At 48.9% G+C, this 18,591-nt stretch overlaps 1 protein-coding gene across 1 annotated transcript in view; it reads left to right on the top strand.

The window, feature by feature from the left end:
• Nucleotides 1–17,955, top strand: part of LOC139750890 (uncharacterized) — a 56,713-nt gene extending 38,758 nt beyond the window's left edge. Inside the window, exons 2-8 of the mRNA XM_071665756.1 lie at nt 884–1,060; nt 3,837–3,965; nt 7,411–7,527; nt 10,227–10,310; nt 10,921–11,052; nt 11,867–11,988; nt 14,380–17,955. Of these exons, the coding sequence (XP_071521857.1) occupies nt 884–1,060; nt 3,837–3,965; nt 7,411–7,527; nt 10,227–10,310; nt 10,921–11,052; nt 11,867–11,988; nt 14,380–14,506 (888 nt within the window). The 3' untranslated portion in view covers nt 14,507–17,955. The remainder of the gene's footprint in view (nt 1–883; nt 1,061–3,836; nt 3,966–7,410; nt 7,528–10,226; nt 10,311–10,920; nt 11,053–11,866; nt 11,989–14,379) is intronic.
• Nucleotides 17,956–18,591: the final 636 nt, after the last annotated feature.

The following is an 18,591-nucleotide window of genomic DNA, read 5'->3' as shown; positions in this document are numbered from 1 at the left end:
CCAGTGGTTCCTTGCTGTTCCACCAGTGGTTACTTGATGTTCCACCAGTGGTTACTTGATGTTCCACCAGTGGTGTCTGAGTGTTCCACCAGTGGATCCTGAGTGTTCCACCAGAGGTTAAGGGCGTCGCTCCAAGACGCGTGTAGAGATAGTGAGGCACCTGTCACTGGTTGTGTGTGGCAGACGACTGTGTTATGTCCCTCACTGCAGGCGGTCAACCTGACACAGACGAGGTAGCTCTGTAGAAGCATCACCTAAGGGGTCTGAAATGCCCTCGTACAGCCAAAAGGATATACTCTTCATCATACAGACTCAACTGGCTCTTACATCCAGCTGGTAACTGGTTAGAAACATGATGCTGGGTCCTTATGCTCGGGAGGAGGGCGTGCCGGGCGTGGCGGGGCGCGGACCTATTAACACTTAGGAAGTCGCGCGTGAGGCGGCTTCTGTGTGTGTCGTGTGAGGCGGCTACTGTGTGTGTGTCGTGTGTGGCGCCGGGAAGGGGGGCGTGTACAGGAAGGACCCGTGACAGAGCAGGTGACAACAACGTGATGATGGAAATGGATGAAAGTCGAGATGTTGCAAGAGGATGTGTCAGGCACGATGGAAACACTGGTGAAGATACAGATGTATTATATAATACCATAACAACCTTTTGGAAGTGTATAATGACAGGGAATGTTCTACCTAGCAATAGACAAAGAAATGTTTGTGTGTCAAAGGAAAGGAATGAACGGTAACCTACAGTCAATCTCTCTCTCTCTCTCTCTCTCTCTCTCTCTCTCTCTCTCTCTCTCTCTCTCTCTCTCTCTCTCTCTCTCTCACTGACTAACACTCTTGCCGTGAAACTGCCTCTTACCACGTCCCCTCCTCCCGCCCACAGATGATGTCCCGCCAGATGATGGGTATGACCCTGGTCCTGCTCCTAGCTTCCTCCCTCGTCAGCTCCACCATCGCCGCCTCCATGGAGGCCCAGGAGGCGCAGGAGGCACGCAAGTTCGTCTCCAAGCCGAATGACATCAAGAAACAACAGCACCTCCACCAGGCCAACGTTAAGCAGGTACTGACTGATACTGGAAGACTACCCTGGGGTGGTAGCAAGGTATTCATCTAAACCTTCTCTGTGAGATCTTTCTGCTTCTTTAGTTGCGCTGCCAAACATGACATGTACCTTCTACTGTTGGCTTCATATACTACGTGAACACCTTGATGAATATTTTCTTATCCACGAACATGAATACAGTTGTAATGTTTGCTGGCAGACAGCTGGTGCCCTCAGCTACTGTCCTAAGGTGGGGGTTCTAGCGACTGGCTGAGGACGAAGTCGACCCCGAAGTGTTTCTCACACATAGGTTCCTGCGGCATATTTTCATACTCGAGATAATATTCTTATGGATGACTTCCTTCTCTGTGACCCATTCTTATCATTTACGTTCACTTGCGTTGAATTTCACCAATCATATATAAGATCAACTTGGAGTTTGTCAAGGTTCCCTTGTAAGTTGATGCAATCCTACTTGTTTTTAAATTCCATCATGACCTTTGTATCATCTGCAAATTTGTTCATGTTGAAGTCCATACCTTCTGGTAAGTCATTTACATATTCTGAGGAGAGTAATGGTCAAAGAACAGAACCTTGCGGTACTCCACTGGTGACCTCAACTCATTTCGAGATCATAAGTCCTCTGTACCCCTCCACCAAGATCATTTTCTATCCATCAAAGAACTCTCCCCTCATCCCTGCCTGATGATCCAGATTCTTACTCAGCTCTCAATGCTCCACAGTTAAAAGCTTTCTGGCACTGCAGGTAAAATCAATCCATTGTGTGGCCGTTGGCAACACAAGGGTGGGCCGTTTTGATTACTGTTTCTTTCCCTACACCTCAAAACTTTGGAACTCTACTTTTTCATGTCTTTCCCAGTAACTATGAATTGGCACATTTCAAAAGACAAGTTTTCCACTTCCTCCAAAATTCTGAAATACTTTCCCTTGTCTCTTCTTTTTTCCTTTTTGTTAACCTTTATATTTCAGTTAAGGCCTGGCCTTGATGTGGACTCTTGTCCGTGACTGGAGCCTTCAACGTAAAAGCAAAATAGCCATCTCTTTTGCCAAGATGCTCATTTCACATGACTTCATGTCCATAGAACTGTTTCATCTTTCACTCGGATAATTTTTGCTTCACAGGAAATCATGCATTTGGTTTATAATCATCTTTCCCACTACCTTACTGACCACACCCGTCAGGAGGACCTGTCTGTATATCAGCGCTTACATCCCGATTTTCTTCCAGCCCTTTGATATTTTGTCTTTCTCCAGCAACATTTTGAACAGTAATTCAAATGATGTGTTAAGTGCATCAGCACACATCTGCAGCACACATGACGAAACATCATCAGGACTATGTATGGGTCAAGACACTTTCGTATCCCGTTAATGTCTTTTCTACGTATCTAAATACTTTCTAAAACCCTCCTGCCCCTCCCACCTCACTGGTGTTGGGGCTATAGTGTCCTCCAGTGTGACAACTTGTCAGTCACATCCTCACATATACTCACATAGCCTCACTCTGCCTTACCCTGATTACCTGATCGTCAACCTGGCAATTTATTTCTGACGTTATGGAGGAGTTTAAAATTTTCTCCTGCCATGTCCACAATATACAAAACCTCTCTGTTCCTCGTGTCTCCTCCTGCTATACTCGTTGTTTCCTCCCTTATATCTTATAAATGCTAGCTGGATGGAGCACCACCTATATCTTCGTCACAGCACAAGACAAAGGTTTTTGACATCTTTTACTGAACCGTTCTTACTTCTTTCTTAATCTTCCCGGTACACTGGAGGCTAAAGGTGCCTGTGTTACCTCCGCCTTCACTGTATATTTCACGGAACCTTTTCACCACAAAGTTCCGCGTCCTGACGACTGATCTCCACATCCTAATTCATATTACCGTAGAAACTATTCACTTTTGTCTAGTTTCCACGATTATGTTTCTTCTTTTAAGTTTTGTCACATCTTTGCTCTGGTAACTTCTTCATTTGCCACATGATCATACATAAGCATTATTGATCACCTTTCCAACTGGTGTATCACATATGACCCTCTCATCCTCCACACCAGTCTGTGTATAGATAAGTACGCACGTTGTGTATCAGACCCTCTCATCGTTGCATGACGTAGTGGAACTGGAATCTTTTTGTATACACTCGAAACCCTCATCTCCACGGCTCCCTTACAATGAGAATTCAATTTCCTGAATTCTGTCACATCATAATTAAAATGTCTCAGTTATCACTAACTTGCTCATGTGTGAAGAGTGTATGGATCACCTCTTCACGTGCCATCCTGATGGTTGCCATCCATCATGCTTGATCCTAACCATACCCGACGTCCTTCCTACAGTATGTGTTGTCATCACACATCATCTATGGATCATCCACGACTGAGGCTGTCTCACTGGGAAGGGGGGGTCAGACCTCCTCCTCACCATCATGCATCCCCCGGGCAACACAGGTGAAGTGTTGTCTTTAGGCAACTTTATCCACACACACACACACACACACACACACACACACACACACACACACACACACACACACAACCAGTACTGACTGTACGAGTTTAGATACAGAGAGACCAGGTCATGATGACGGCCGAGGTCACGAGGAGTGTGTGTGTGTGTGTGTGTGTTGCTGGGTCTCCTGGTTGTTACCCAGGTGGAGAGGTTCACAATGTGTCACACCCCCGACATGTAACAAGTGGTTGACCCGAGGTTCACAATGTGTCACACACCCGACATGTAACAAGTGGTTGACCCGTCTGGTGTACGTCACACAGGAGCAGCCCAACGACGGTGGGTTCCAGTGGGGTAACCTCCTGTCGATGGCGGTCCAGATCTTCCTGGGAGGACCAGCCAACGGTCCACACGGCGCCTCAGACAAGATGGACTACATCACACAACTCACGGTAAGCACCCGTCTCCTGCCCATAACATCTACCGTCTCCTGCCCACATCTACCGTCTCCTGCACACAACATCACACACTACATCTACCGTGCGCCACACTCACATACGCCACTCCTCCGACACTGTCGTAAGACGCAAAACAGATAAGACTTCTCTTGTGACGTAGGGAGATGCAAGACTTTACACTGGGGGAGGATATGTCTGCCATCATAACAAACCCATCATTACACCTGGCTAGCTACACCCACTAATTAAATGTATTACACACTATGTCTCCCACTGGATGGAAGAACCCTCTGCCTTCCACTGGATGGAAGAACCTTCTGTCTCCCACTGGATGGAAGAACCTTCTGCCTTCCACTGGATGGAAGAACCTTCTGCCTTCCACTGGATGGAAGAACCTTCTGCCTTCCACTGGATGGAAGAACCTTCTGCCTTCCACTGGATGGAAGAACCTTCTGCCTCCCACTGGATGGAAGAACCTTCTGCCTTCCACTGGATAGAAGAACCTTCTGCCTTCCACTGGATGGAAGAACCTTCTGTCTCCCACTGGATGGAAGAACCTTTTGCCTTCCACTGGATGGAAGAACCCTCTGTCTCCCACTGGATGGAAGAATCTTCTGCCTTCCACTGGATGGAAGAATCTTCTGCCTTCCACTGGATAGAAGAATCTTCTGCCTTCCACTGGATGGAAGAACCTTCTGCCTTCCACTGGATGGAAGAACCTTCTGTTCTCCGATGGGTGAGAACCCCAGATGGGGTTGTAACATGTCGGCCCCGAGATAAACTGGCTAGTGGGGTGACAACAGTGGTGTGGGGTGGGCGGGGCGAACCATCTTGGTGTGGGTCACAGAATACAGGAATGTGTGGCAGGATAACAGTGTGTGTGTGGCAGGATAAGAGAGTGTGTGTGTGTGTGTGTGTGTGTGTGTGTGTGTGTGGCAGGATAACAGAGTGTGTGTGTGTGTGTGTGTGTGTGTGTGTGTGGCAGGATAACAGAGTGTGGCAGTATAACAGAGTGTGTGTGGCAGGATAACAGAGTGTGGCAGTATAACAGAGTGTGTGTGTGTGTGTGTGTGTGTGTGTGTGTGTGTGTGTGTGTGTGTGTGTGTGTGTGTGGCAGGATAACAGAGTGTGGCAGTATAACAGAGTGTGTGTGTGTGTGTGTGTGTGTGTGTGTGTGTGTGTGTGTGTGTGTGTGTGTGGCAGATAACAGAGTGTGTGTGGCAGGATAACAGTGTGTGTGTGTGTGGCAGGATAACAGAGTGTGTGTGTGTGGCAGGATAACAGAGTGTGTGTGTGGCAGGATAACAGAGACGTGTGTAGCAGGATAACAGTGTGTGTGTGGCAGGATAACAGTGTGTGTGGCAGGAGAACAGAGTGTGTGTGTGGCAGGATAACAGAGTGTGTGTGTGGCAGGATAAAGAGTGTGTGCGGCAGGATAACAGTGTGTGTGTGTGTGTGGCAGGATAACAGAGTGTGTGTGTGGCAAGATAACAGAGTGTGTGTGTGGCAGGATAACAGTGTGTGTGGCAGGATAACAGAGTGTGTGTGTGTGTGGCAGGATAACAGAGTGTGTGTGTGGCAGGATAACAGTGTGTGTGTGGCAGGATAACAGAGAGGTGTGAGGCAGGATAACAGAGTGTGTGTGGCAGGATAACAGAGTGTGTGTGGCAGGATAACAGAGTGTGTGTGGCAGGATAACAGAGAGGTGTGAGGCAGGATAACAGAGAGGTGTGAGGCAGGATAACAGAGAGGTGTGAGGCAGGATAACAGAGAGGTGTGAGGCAGGATAACAGAGAGGTGTGAGGCAGGATAACAGAGAGGTGTGAGGCAGGATAACAGAGAGGTGTGAGGCAGGATAACAGAGTGTGTGTGGCAGGATAACAGAGTGTGTGTGGCAGGATAACAGAGTGTGTGTGGCAGGATAACAGAGAGGTGTGAGGCAGGATAACAGAGAGGTGTGAGGCAGGATAACAGAGAGGTGTGAGGCAGGATAACAGAGAGGTGTGAGGCAGGATAACAGAGAGGTGTGAGGCAGGATACTGAAGCGCGAGGTAGGGTAGTGGCAAGGATTGCTTCAGGATAATTAAGGAGTGGGACAGGGGGAGGTAAGCAAGACAACAAATGACTACTACTACTACTACCACAACTACTACTACTACCACAACTACTACAACTATAACTGGGATAATGAAACGTGTGGTAGGATACTGGAGTCGTGATAGGATAACAAAGACGATACGATACCATAAGCGCTTGTGATAACAAAGGATCACGTGACAGGATAACAGAACATTGTGTGGTAGGGCAACAAAGGATCATGTGACACGATAACAGAACATTGTGTGGTAGGATAACAAAGGATCATGTGACAGGATAACAGAACATCGTGTGGTAGGATAACAAAGGATAGTGTGACAATGATAGAGTACATAATGGAGGTAACAAAGAATTATGTGACAAGATAACTAGGGAAAATGTAATAGGACACAAAAGAACATGTGATAACAAAGAATCGTGTCACAGGATAACAAAGGATCTTGTCATAGAATAAGGAAGATCATTTAACACAACAGCGACAGAGATGAAATACGATGAACCAGGATCACCAGTAAGATATGAACAGATGACGAGATAAAGCAATACAATCAACATAATGATAACGTATACCACATGTTAAGGAAGTAAAGGTAATGACAGGATAACTAATGTGTGGCAGGATAACCAGTGTGTGGCAGGATAACCAATATGTGGCATGATTATCAGTGTGTTGTAGGATAACCAGTATGTGGCAGGATAACCAGTATTATAACAGGATAACCAGTATGATAACAGGATAACCATAATGTGGCAGGATAACCAGTATGTGGCAGGATAACCAGTATGTGGCAGGATAACCAGTGTGTGGCAGGATAACCAGTATGAAAACAGGATAACCATAATGTGGCAGGATAACCACAATGTAGCAGGATAACCAGTATGTGGCAGGATAGCCAGTATGTGGCAGGATAACCAGTATGTGGCAGGATAACCAGTATTATAACAGGATAACCAGTATGAAAACAGGATAACCATAATGTGGCAGGATAACCAATATGTGGCATGATTATCAGTGTGTTGTAGGATAACCAGTATGTGGCAGGATAACCAGTACGTGGCAGGATAACCAGCATGTGGCAGGATAACCAGTATGATAACAGGATACCCAGTATGATAACAGGATAACCATAATGTGGCAGGATAACCATAATGTAGCAGGATAACCAGTATGATAACAGGATAACCAGTATGATAACAGGATAACCAGTATGATAACAGGATAACCATAATGTGGCAGGATAACCATAATGTAGCAGGATAACCAGTATGTGGCAGGATAAGCAATATGATAACAGGATAAGCAGTATGATAACAGTAACGTGATGTCATCATGTGTGGGCAGAGTGGAGAGTTCTCGTGGTCGAAGGTGTTCTCCCTGGGTCTTCAGTTGGTCCTGAGCGTCTTGGGCGGTGGTGACAACGCTGCTATAGACAAGATGGACGGCGGATCCCCTGTTGAGGTGAGCTGGGGTCACCTGTTGAGGTGAGCTGGGGTCACCTGTTGAGGTGAGCTGGGGTCACCTGTTGAGGTGAGCTGGGGGACGGGGGTCACCTGTTGAGGTGAGCTGGGGGACGGGGGTCACCTGTTAAGGTGAGGTGGGGGACAGGAAAGGTCCAGCTGCTCCACAGCCCTGCTGTGGAGCAGCTGGACCTTTCCTGGACCAGTGGGACATGTTGACGCCCACAAGAGGGTCTGGTCGACCGCATTTTGAAAACGTAAATAAAAAACAAAAGATCATACACCAGTTGTGATGGTGAGGGACGACCCCCTTCCCTCATACACCAGTTGTGATGTGAGGGACGACCCCCTTCCCTCATACACCAGTTGTGATGGTGAGGGACGACCCCCTTCCCTCATACACCAGTTGTGATGGTGAGGGACGACCCCCTTCCCTCCTACACCAGTTGTGATGGTGAGGGACGACCCCCTTCCCTCATACACCAGTTGTGATGGTGAGGGACGACCCCCTTCCCTCATACACCAGTTGTGATGATGAGGGACGACCCCCTTCCCTCATACACCAGTTGTGATGGTGAGGGACGACCCCCTTCCCTCATACACCAGTTGTGATGGTGAGGGACGACCCCCTTCCCTCCTACACCAGTTGTGATGGTGAGGGACGACCCCCTTCCCTCATACACCAGTTGTGATGGTGAGGGACGACCCCCTTCCCTCATACACCAGTTGTGATGGTGAGGGACGACCCCCTTCCCTCATACACCAGTTGTGATGGTGAGGGACGACCCCCTTCCCTCCTACACCAGTTGTGATGGTGAGGGACGACCCCCTTCCCTCATACACCATCCCCCACCCCGTGCACGTGAGGTCAAGCAAGGTGTAGGAGGTGTTCCCCCAGGGCTGGGGTGAGGCACAGCGCCTCTGCCCGGATGACCAGCCATGTTAGCTTACGACAACACAATGAACGAGATGAAGTTAACTGTTACTGGTGATGGAGGCACAGTCGTTACCCTTACTGAACTGCTGGTTTGCATGGAGCCAAAGTTATGAAACACTAAGCTAGGCTCAGGAGAGTTATTACCGATAGATGTAGTCATGGAAGCAGTCTATGTCAACTTGTCAGAGATGTTCTTTTCGTCATGAAACTAAGCCAAGAACACTTGTAAGGGACGTGTCTAACAGGCGTGAGGCTAGGTTTCTGTACACTGCTGCCATGACGACATTCATGTGATATCAGGAACTGGGGTAATGATGGGAGGGAGGGAGGGTAGGTGGAGCAGCTGGCTGGGCCGGGCTGGGGAGGGACACCTGGCGTAGTTGTGGTGGGGTGGTTGGCTGGGCTGGGCTGGGCTGGGGAGCGAGACCTGACGTAGTTGTGGTGGCGTGGCTGGCTGGCCTGGGCTGGGGAGGGAGACCTGGCGTAGTTGTGGTGGGGTGGCTGGCTGGCCTGGGCTGGGGAGGGAGACCTGGCGTAGTTGTGGTGGCGTGGCTGGCTGGGCTGGGCTGGGGAGGGAGACCTGGCGTAGTTGTGGTGGGGTGGCTGGCTGGGCTGGGCTGGGGAGGGAGACCTGGCGTAGTTGTGGTGGCGTGGCTGGCTGGCCTGGGCTGGGGAGGGAGACCTGGCGTAGTTGTGGTGGGGTGGCTGGCTGGGCTGGGCTGGGGAGGGAGACCTGACGTAGTTGTGGTGGCGTGGCTGGCTGGGCCGGGCTGGGCTGGGGAGGGAGACTTGGAGTAGTTGTGGTGGCGTGGCTGGCTGGGCTGGGCTGGGGAGGGAGACCTGGCGTAGTTGTGGTGGCGTGGCTGGCTGGGCTGGGCTGGGGAGGGAGACCTGGCGTAGTTGTGGTGGGGTGGCTGGCTGGGCTGGGCTGGGGAGGGAGACCTGGCGTAGTTGTGGTGGCGTGGCTGGCTGGCCTGGGCTGGGGAGGGAGACCTGGCGTAGTTGTGGTGGGGTGGCTGGCTGGGCTGGGCTGGGGAGGGAGACCTGACGTAGTTGTGGTGGCGTGGCTGGCTGGGCCGGGCTGGGCTGGGGAGGGAGACTTGGCGTAGTTGTGGTGGCGTGGCTGGCTGGGCTGGGCTGGGGAGGGAGACCTGGCGTAGTTGTGGTGGCGTGGCTGGCTGGGCTGGGCTGGGGAGGGAGACCTGGCGTAGTTGTGGTGGCGTGGCTGGCTGGCCTGGGCTGGGGAGGGAGACCTGGCGTAGTTGTGGTGGGGTGGCTGGCTGGGCTGGGCTGGGGAGGGAGACCTGACGTAGTTGTGGTGGCGTGGCTGGCTGGGCAGGGCTGGGCTGGGGAGGGAGACTTGGCGTAGTTGTGGTGGCGTGGCTGGCTGGGCTGGGCTGGGGAGGGAGACCTGGCGTAGTTGTGGTGGCGTGGCTGGCTGGCCTGGGCTGGGGAGGGAGACCTGGCGTAGTTGTGGTGGGGTGGCTGGCTGGGCTGGGCTGGGGAGGGAGACCTGACGTAGTTGTGGTGGCGTGGCTGGCTGGGCCGGGCTGGGCTGGGGAGGGAGACTTGGCGTAGTTGTGGTGGCGTGGCTGGCTGGGCTGGGCTGGGGAGGGAGACCTGACGTAGTTGTGGTGGCGTGGCTGGCTGGTGTTGCATCCTCTGATAATGCACGGAGCCAGGCTGCTGTTGTTGCCTCCATGTTGTATGGATGCTAATGATGACGTCATTTGTTCTGTCAATAATTTGGTGGTTGTTTGCAGGGCATCCTGACGGCAGTCATCTCCTACCTGACGGGCTCCAACGACCCTCAGGAGGTGGGCGTCATGGCCAAGCAGGCGTCTGAGGTATGTATGATCCTTGTGTCCACTGACGGCCAGTTAGTAAGCCAGACAGTGTAATGAAAAACGTTAAACTGACTTAAATTTCCATAAACCTTATAGACAAGGCCTTCAGTACGTAAACTTCGCCTCCTTAGTACCATGTTAGTCACTCCTGTGATCACCATAACCCTCGACTCACTTTACCGTCATTTCTAACCCCGTGAGCACGAAGGCTTAACCTTTGTGTATGACGGCCTAACCTGTGACCTAATCCTTACGGGTCAAGTCAGAGGTCACGTCATCACACAGCGTCTTACTCATCATACCATCGTACACAGTGAGGTAACCTCAATATCAGGCCTGTACCTTTGCAGGGATGTTAACATAATTACTTTTGTACGATAGCTTCCAACTCAACACTACACTTGACCTATACAGTACAATAATATCCCGTTTGGTGTGATATTGAACGCCATCATAATGATATCAACATTGGAATGTAATGGACGATCATAGCTTTATTGATGTCTGTGTCACAAGGGCACAGACATGTGAGTCTGTACACCTGTGTTGCTCTGTGTGGTTGGCCGAGAGATGGCGCGTCTGACGTGTTCCTCTGTGTCTTGTGTTACAGCTGTTCGGGCTGGTGGTGACCCTCCTGGACGCCCTCCGCACCAGCTTCTCCCAGAGGTCCTTCCAGGCCCGCAGTATGGGCACCTCCGACCCCCTCGCTGACGCTGCCGTCGCCGCCACCACCATGCTCAAGGTAGGTCACACACACCCCCCGCCCCCCCGACCCATCCCTAGGTGATCTAAGGTCACACAGCTTCTTACAAGGTTATTACAGGTTACACAGAACCTTGTCAGGTCACTGCAGGTCATATAGCTTTGTCTTGCGACCCTAGCTCCTAAAACATACCTGTTTACAAAACGTCATCCCAGGTCATGGCAAGTCGCTTGACCTCTTGTAGGTCATCCCAGGTCACGATGAGTTACAGAGCCCACTCTGGGTCATTCTAATTTCTGACTGGATAATCATCCTTCTCCCGGACATTCCAGATCACACCAGTGGAGGTGTTGCTGCCAACTGCTGGTCATACCAAGTTACATCGAGTCATGTAACCTTGCTCAGGTCACGACGTCCCTTTCAAAACCATAATACGTTGCCCTAATCCCACGTAATACCAATTAAACTTAGTTAAATGATGAAAGATAGAAAGAAAATAAGAAATGTTCACATGCGTAACCTTAGAATAATTTTGTAAACTCACCAGTAAAACTAGAAATCCCTATTGACATGAGACATGTTCGATGCTTCACCATAAATATCACAACTGGGAGCCAAGCGGGTCTGATTCAGGTTATTATGACAACTGAAACACAGTATGAATGTCAACCATCAACGCTTTAACTGTACACACTTGTAAGTGGACTGATAGTCACCCATTCACACACTGTAAATGGTCCGAGAATAACTGATCCCCACACTGTAAACATCAACACAATAGTTACAAGACCAGAACAGGTGAGGCCAAAGTGTGCCATACGTCGTTGTCTAACCTCTGGCCTCACCCCGGCAGAGTTACATCAAGACGTATGAGACAGAGGACGACCTATGCATGCAGAAGTACCTGTGCGAGGCCAACTCCGACTGCGTCTACGGCACCAGCGACACCGGCTACCTCTTTTGCCAGATGGGAACGTAAGTACTGTACTGCCCTTCACCAGTACGGTTATGGGATGAAAGGCCAAGGTGCTCTGGGTGGGCAAAGTCAGCAGTTTTCTGTGTAATACATTCATTTCGTCTGTGTCTGTTGACCTCCCAGTCTCTTGTGCTGTCCGCGATTCAGTCACCTTGCCTTTCCCTCCCGCTTTCTGTCTGAATGTCTTGTCTTAATACACGGAGCGATCGTAACATATTTTCAGAGTCAGAAACAACAGCTTTGGAGAAAAATAATGACATGACAGCCATTTCGGAATCTTGGTTAGATATTAATCATTGAATGATAGGGTAAATGAATGCGGTGGTGTCTTGCACTTTCGTTAATGCCCATCTTAATATTGAACTAAAAACGAAAAAAAAATGTAGCTGTTGATAAAATCAACTATTCTGGAAGCCTTTACATTATTCCCACTTATTTTCTTCCGAAGCTTATCTCCAGTTTCAACAAAAAAATAGTTGATTCTACTAACAGTTACAACATTAATAGTAATATAAGAAATAAGAGTCATCATCCAATCAACTGGGCCATTGATTACAGATAATGGTAACTTGATCCAAGAGAAATAGTCCATTGCCAGGATTTTAAACGATTTTTTAAGCTTCTTTATTTAAGAATGAAGATACAACTTAAGTCCCGAATCCCAAGAGAGGAAAACTTTTTGCAATCTGTTGAAATATCAGATGAAATTATTATATCAGCCCTAGATGGAATTAAAGTAAATAAAACGGCAGTCCCAGATAAGCTTCATTCGAGGACACTGAAATAGACCAAGATAGTGAAACCCTTGGCTCCTCTTTTCAGTAAGTCGCTTGCAACAGGAAATATTCCAGAGCAATGGAAATCTACTATGTAACAACGATACTAAAAAAAAGTTAATAAATCGATGCCCGAAAATCAAAGTCCAATTAGCTTAACGTCCGTAGTTGGTAAACTAATGGAAACCCACCAGGGATAAGACTGTGAACCAATCAGAGGACAACTATAAATATATTTGATAAATCTGCTTGATTTCTTTTATGAAGTAATTAGCATGCATGATTAAAGTATAGCAGTTGGTGTTATCTATTTAGATTTTCAAAAACTATTTGATAAAATCCCTTATCAAAGGTTATTAACAAAAGTTGTCACATAAGATTTTACTCCGATGCTTAGGAAATTGGCTGACTGGCCGTAAGCAAGGAGGAACGATTGATGGTCAGGCTCCAGAATGGTTAGACGTAACAAGTGGTGTGCCACAGGGATGAGTTTTAGGACAAATTTTCGTTCTCATATATAACATTCTTATTCTTATATATATCAATGATACTGAAAATGTGATTCATTACATGATATCTTAATTCGCGGACGATACTAAATTGGGAAATCAATCTACTAGGTTTGTAGCTTCAAAGTGACATAGACAAACTAATGGGTTGGGCTAACAGGTGGCAAATGAATTATAGTATCGATAAGTGCAAAGTTTTTCTTATCTGTAGTAAAAGTGAAAAGGCAAGCTGGAGTATGAATTCTGTTGAGCTGCAAAAGGTAAATGAGGAAGAGGATTTGTGTACAATACTCTCTGGTGACCGAAAGCCAAGTGAGCAGTGCATAAATGCAGTAGAAAGGGCTAACAAAATTCCTGGATTCATAGGGAGGACTTGCGAACTTAAGTCTCGTGAAATTACTCTCTTCCTTTACATCGTACTGAAACGTCCCCATCTCGACTATTGCGTGTTGCTTTGGTCATCTTTCTTAAGGAAAGACATTGACAAAAAAGAAGAGAATACAACGGCGATCTCCCAAGACGATTCCCGGCCCAAAATACAAATCCTATGAAAGCCGACCACGCGAATTAAATCCCTTTAGAAAGCTGAGATGATGTGATACTGGTATTCATAATCATTAAACGCCTCGATAATTCTTCATCTAACGAGCTACTTAAAGACAGATTCGTCTGATATCACTCGTAATAATGGAGATAAATTCGTGGACGAACGTTTTACCTCAAATGAGGTGAAGTACTATTTTAACAGAAATTTTAATATATGGAATGATTCACCAACTACTGTACCTAAAAGCAGTACCATAGATACGTTAAGCAGAGACCTGATACATTTTTCGTTCAAATCTACGATTGACATTATTAGCTATCCTTAGCGACATGATAAATTCACAGGTCTTACTCTTTAAAAAAATCTGGACGTCTCTCTACTTCTGCCACACTAATGCATTAGTTTCTGTTCTCTTCCACTACAAACTGTCTCGTTAAGGCCAGTTGTCTGTTGCTCTTTGAATTAGGTTGTCTGTCTGCATTTATGTTTTCGTTTGTATGCTTGTCTATCTGTCTGTCTGTATCTCCAAAACCTACTGATTTCCCCTGTTGGCCACAGATACGGTATGAGCTATGTATTGGAGCGCTCTACCTACACGCCCTTCGAGATCTACAACGACGCCGGCAGGAGGGGACGCGTCGGTGAGAACTGCCAGGAGATCTTCAGCGAGTGCAACACCTTCTGAGGTCGCACCCCGCCCACCTACCCCGACACGTCTGTGGCCGGCCCCTCTTTCCCACCACTCCATCGGCCGAGTTCCGACGCAGCGGCCCAACAAGAGCCACCTCAGCCACAGTCGCCAGGATCGGTGTCTTAACTTCGGATCCAAGTGATGTTCGCTAGATGTAGTTGTTGTTGACAGCAGTTACTTGACGACTGCACTCCATATTTCCCTCCGACTGGAGCTTCCAGATCCAGGAGGAGGAGGAGACAGTGACAGTTTCCAGCGAGGCTGCAGTAGGTTGCACTAGTACAGACCCAGACGTCAATATGAATGTGTTATGGACACACTTGACGACAGAGTACAGTAGACCCGCCCACTGCCTCCCTGGCTCTTGACCCCACACGGCGCGCGGAGCCTCACCTCACTGTTATTATCATTATTTATTTATTATACATTATATTTACACCGGTGATTACCTATCACTTAACCAGATAGATGTAGGCGGACTGCAGTATACCCTGTGTTATTGTAGCATACTCTGGGTTACTGCAGTATACCCTGTGTTATTGTAGCATACTCTGGGTTACTGCAGTATACCCTGTGTTATTGTAGCATACTCTGGGTTACTGCAGTATACCCTGTGTTATTGTAGCATACTCTGGGTTACTGCAGTATACCCTGTGTTATTGTAGCATACCCTGGGTTACTGCAGTATACCCTGTGTTATTGTAGCATACTCTGGGTTACTGCAGTATACCCTGTGTTATTGTAACCTGTGTTATTGTAGCATACTCTGGGTTACTGCAGTATACCCTGTGTTATTGTAGCATACCCTGGGTTACTGCAGTATACCCTGTGTTATTGTAGCATACCCTGGGTTACTGCAGTATACCCTGTATTATTTATTGATAAAGTTTTATGTGTCTACGATGGACGAACCGAGTCCTTGCCCTGCCTGCTGACCACCACCCCTGACGTCCTGACCATCATCCCTGACATCCTGACCACAAGTCCTGACCACCATCCCTGACGTCCTGACCACCAGTCCTGACATCCTGACCACAAGTCCTGACGACCATCCCTGACGTCCTGACCACCATTCCTGACGTCCTGACCACCACCCCTGACATCCTGACCACCACCCCTGACGTCCTGACCATAAGTCCTGACGTCCTGACCATCATCCCTGACATCCTGACCACAAGTCCTGACGTCCATCCCTGACGTCCTGACCACCATTCCTGACGTCCTGACCACAAGTCCTGACGTCCATCCCTGAAGTCTTGACCACCATCCCTGACGTCCTGATCACAAGTCCTGACGTCCTGACAACAAGTCCTGAGGTCTTGACTACAAGTCCTGACGACCATCCCTGACGTCCTGACCACCAGTCCTGACCACCAACTTTGATGTACTGACGACCTTCCCTGACGTACTGACGCTGATGACCCAAAAGTGCTAACGCTGACCAAACCTGACGTGATGATGCTGACCACGATCCTCTCATGTTGATCCTGACCACGACCCTTTCATGCTGATGCTAACAACAACCCTGACGTGCTGATGCTGACTAACAAGCCTGCCAACCCGATGCTGACCACAAGCCTGACGTGCTGATGCTGACCACAACCCTGACGTGCTGATGCTAACAACAACCCTGACGTGCTGATGCTGACCACAACCCTGACGTGCTGATGCTGACCACGACCCTGACGTGCTGATGCTGACCACGACCCTGACGTGCTGATGCTAACCAAACCAGATGTGCTGACCAGCAAACCTGATGTGCTGATGCTGACCACGACCCCAAAGAGCTGACCACCAGATCTGACGTGCTGACCACCAGCCCTGATGTGCCTGTGCTAACACAGACACACATCTGACTCTGGATGTCTGTGACACAACAGGGTTGTAAGGCGGCGGCTGGCTGGTGCCACAGTGGTTGGCAGACACAGACAACCACCCGAGGCTGTGAAAGACATCACACACAGACTTGACTGAATGTGGCCGACGCTGTGGCTTGACCGCCGACTCGCGACAGTTACTGTGAGGTCATCCCAGGTTATGTGCCCACTGTCATGGGCAACCATGAGCGAAGTGGTCACCTGACACACACACACACACACACACACACACACACACACACACACACACACACACACACACACCACCTCCAGTGGTTAAGGAACCTCACACTACCAAGTGTGAGCAGGTCCTCTGACCTTATCTGTCACCTTACTGACCTGATCTAACCCATCAGTTTACTGACCTTACCTGACCTGCTATCTTAATGACCTTACCTGACCTGTTAGTTTATTGACCTTATCTGACCTGTTAGATTACTGACTTTACTTGACCTGTTAGTTTATTGACCTTACTTGACCTGTAATTTACTGACCTGACCTGTCAATATACTGGTCAGTAGTGACGAGACTTCCAGGCACACCGGCTGCCAGTTTCGTGCCCCAGGAAGGTACCACTACAGTGTACCTTCACCAGTCGTGGCTGGACCTCCCTCCTGCCCTCCACACACGCGCCCCTCGGGCGCACAGCTCCAGCTACCACTTGCTGCTCCTCACATACGTACCTCACTTAGACATTAGTCGACCCGGCCACCGCAGGGGGTTGGTGGCCAGCTGGGCAGGCAGGCAGGCAGGCACGGCAGGATGTAGGTCACCTGACGCTATTACTGCTACATCTTCATCACACATGACCCCAGACGTTCTCTCTCATCCGTCCATAAAATCCTTGTTCTTAATGTGACAAAGATTGTCTTGACTGTACCTTTACTGGTCAAGGTGGCAGAGACATACTACCACCCTGAACACCATCTCCTGAAGCCTCACCACAACACCAGGTCCTCTCGATTTCCTTCAGGTACCTGGTTGATCCTCAAATGTCACCAAGACAGTAATCATGCCACAGGAGCGCCCGCGGACATGCTCATGTTGGAGGTATGGAGGTGGTGTCCAGAGGTGCCCCGCCCCCGCCCCGACCCGATCCCACCCCCACGACAGTTCGTCTTCCCCGTCATGAAGACGTAGGGACCCGTCCCACACACGACAGGTCGTCTCCCTCTATCGTCATGACTCTGGGACCACACACGACAGGTCGTCTCCCTCCGTCCTGACAATAAGGACGCATCCCACCCACACACACGACAGGTCGTCTCCCTCCGTCCATTCCGTCCTGTTTCCTGTTTTATTTATTTATTTGTTATGTTAAGTTTGAATATTAATCTATATTTGCTCCCGCTGGCGGGCCATAACAGAAACATTGTCAAAAATCATACAAAACGAAAAAAAAAAAAAAATGAGTCAGCTGGAGTAGGGTGTTAGTGGCGTGATACCTCAAGATGGAAATAACGTGTTCGAATGTGTAGCTCCAGACTGCTCTCTCTCTCTCTCTCTCTCTCTCTCTCTCTCTCTCTCTCTCTCTCTCTCTCTCTCTCTCTCTCTCTGACGCACACGCATGACCCAAGCTGACACGGTCGAGACTCCTGTGACCCCAGACCCTCCATACCTTACCACAGACTCAACACAACCTTGTCCTTGACGTGTAACATTTGTGTTAATAATATCTGTAAAGTTAGACAAAGATATCAGAGAATACAATAACTACAATGCAGATAATAACAGAAGATTTAAGGTAGAATATCACTAATACATTGGTATATATTCATTAATATTTGGTCGAGGGAAAACGTATATCTTATTGGTCTGTTCAAGTACGAACGTGACAACTGTAATTTGGTTAGTCTCTGGCATGATAACTTCGCCAGCATAAACCCCCTGCAGTACCAAGACCCAGGTCCTTCAGACCGCAGGTCCTCCGGGTCTGGGGTCCTGAGGGCAGGTCCTCCGGGTCTGGGGTCCTGATGATAGGTCCTCCTGGTCTGGGGTTCATGTGACAGGTCACAGGTCACCTGGAGGCAGGTCCTTCAGGTAGTGTAGTGAGAGAACATGAGAGTGCACACGACGAGGTAGGGAGGGCTGGGCCACCCAGACGACAGTCCTCGCTGCTGACCCGTCCCTCACAAGGGAGGCAAACCCTCCATCCTGACCTGTGTCGAGTTTTGACTTCTGACTTAATAAAACACCCGCAAA

This window comes from Panulirus ornatus, chromosome 10 (genome assembly GCF_036320965.1).
Source record: "Panulirus ornatus isolate Po-2019 chromosome 10, ASM3632096v1, whole genome shotgun sequence".
In the NCBI taxonomy this organism is placed as follows: domain Eukaryota; kingdom Metazoa; phylum Arthropoda; class Malacostraca; order Decapoda; family Palinuridae; genus Panulirus; species Panulirus ornatus.
The sequence above is the reverse complement of the archived record's forward strand: the minus strand, read 5'-3'. Positions and strand labels throughout refer to the sequence as shown.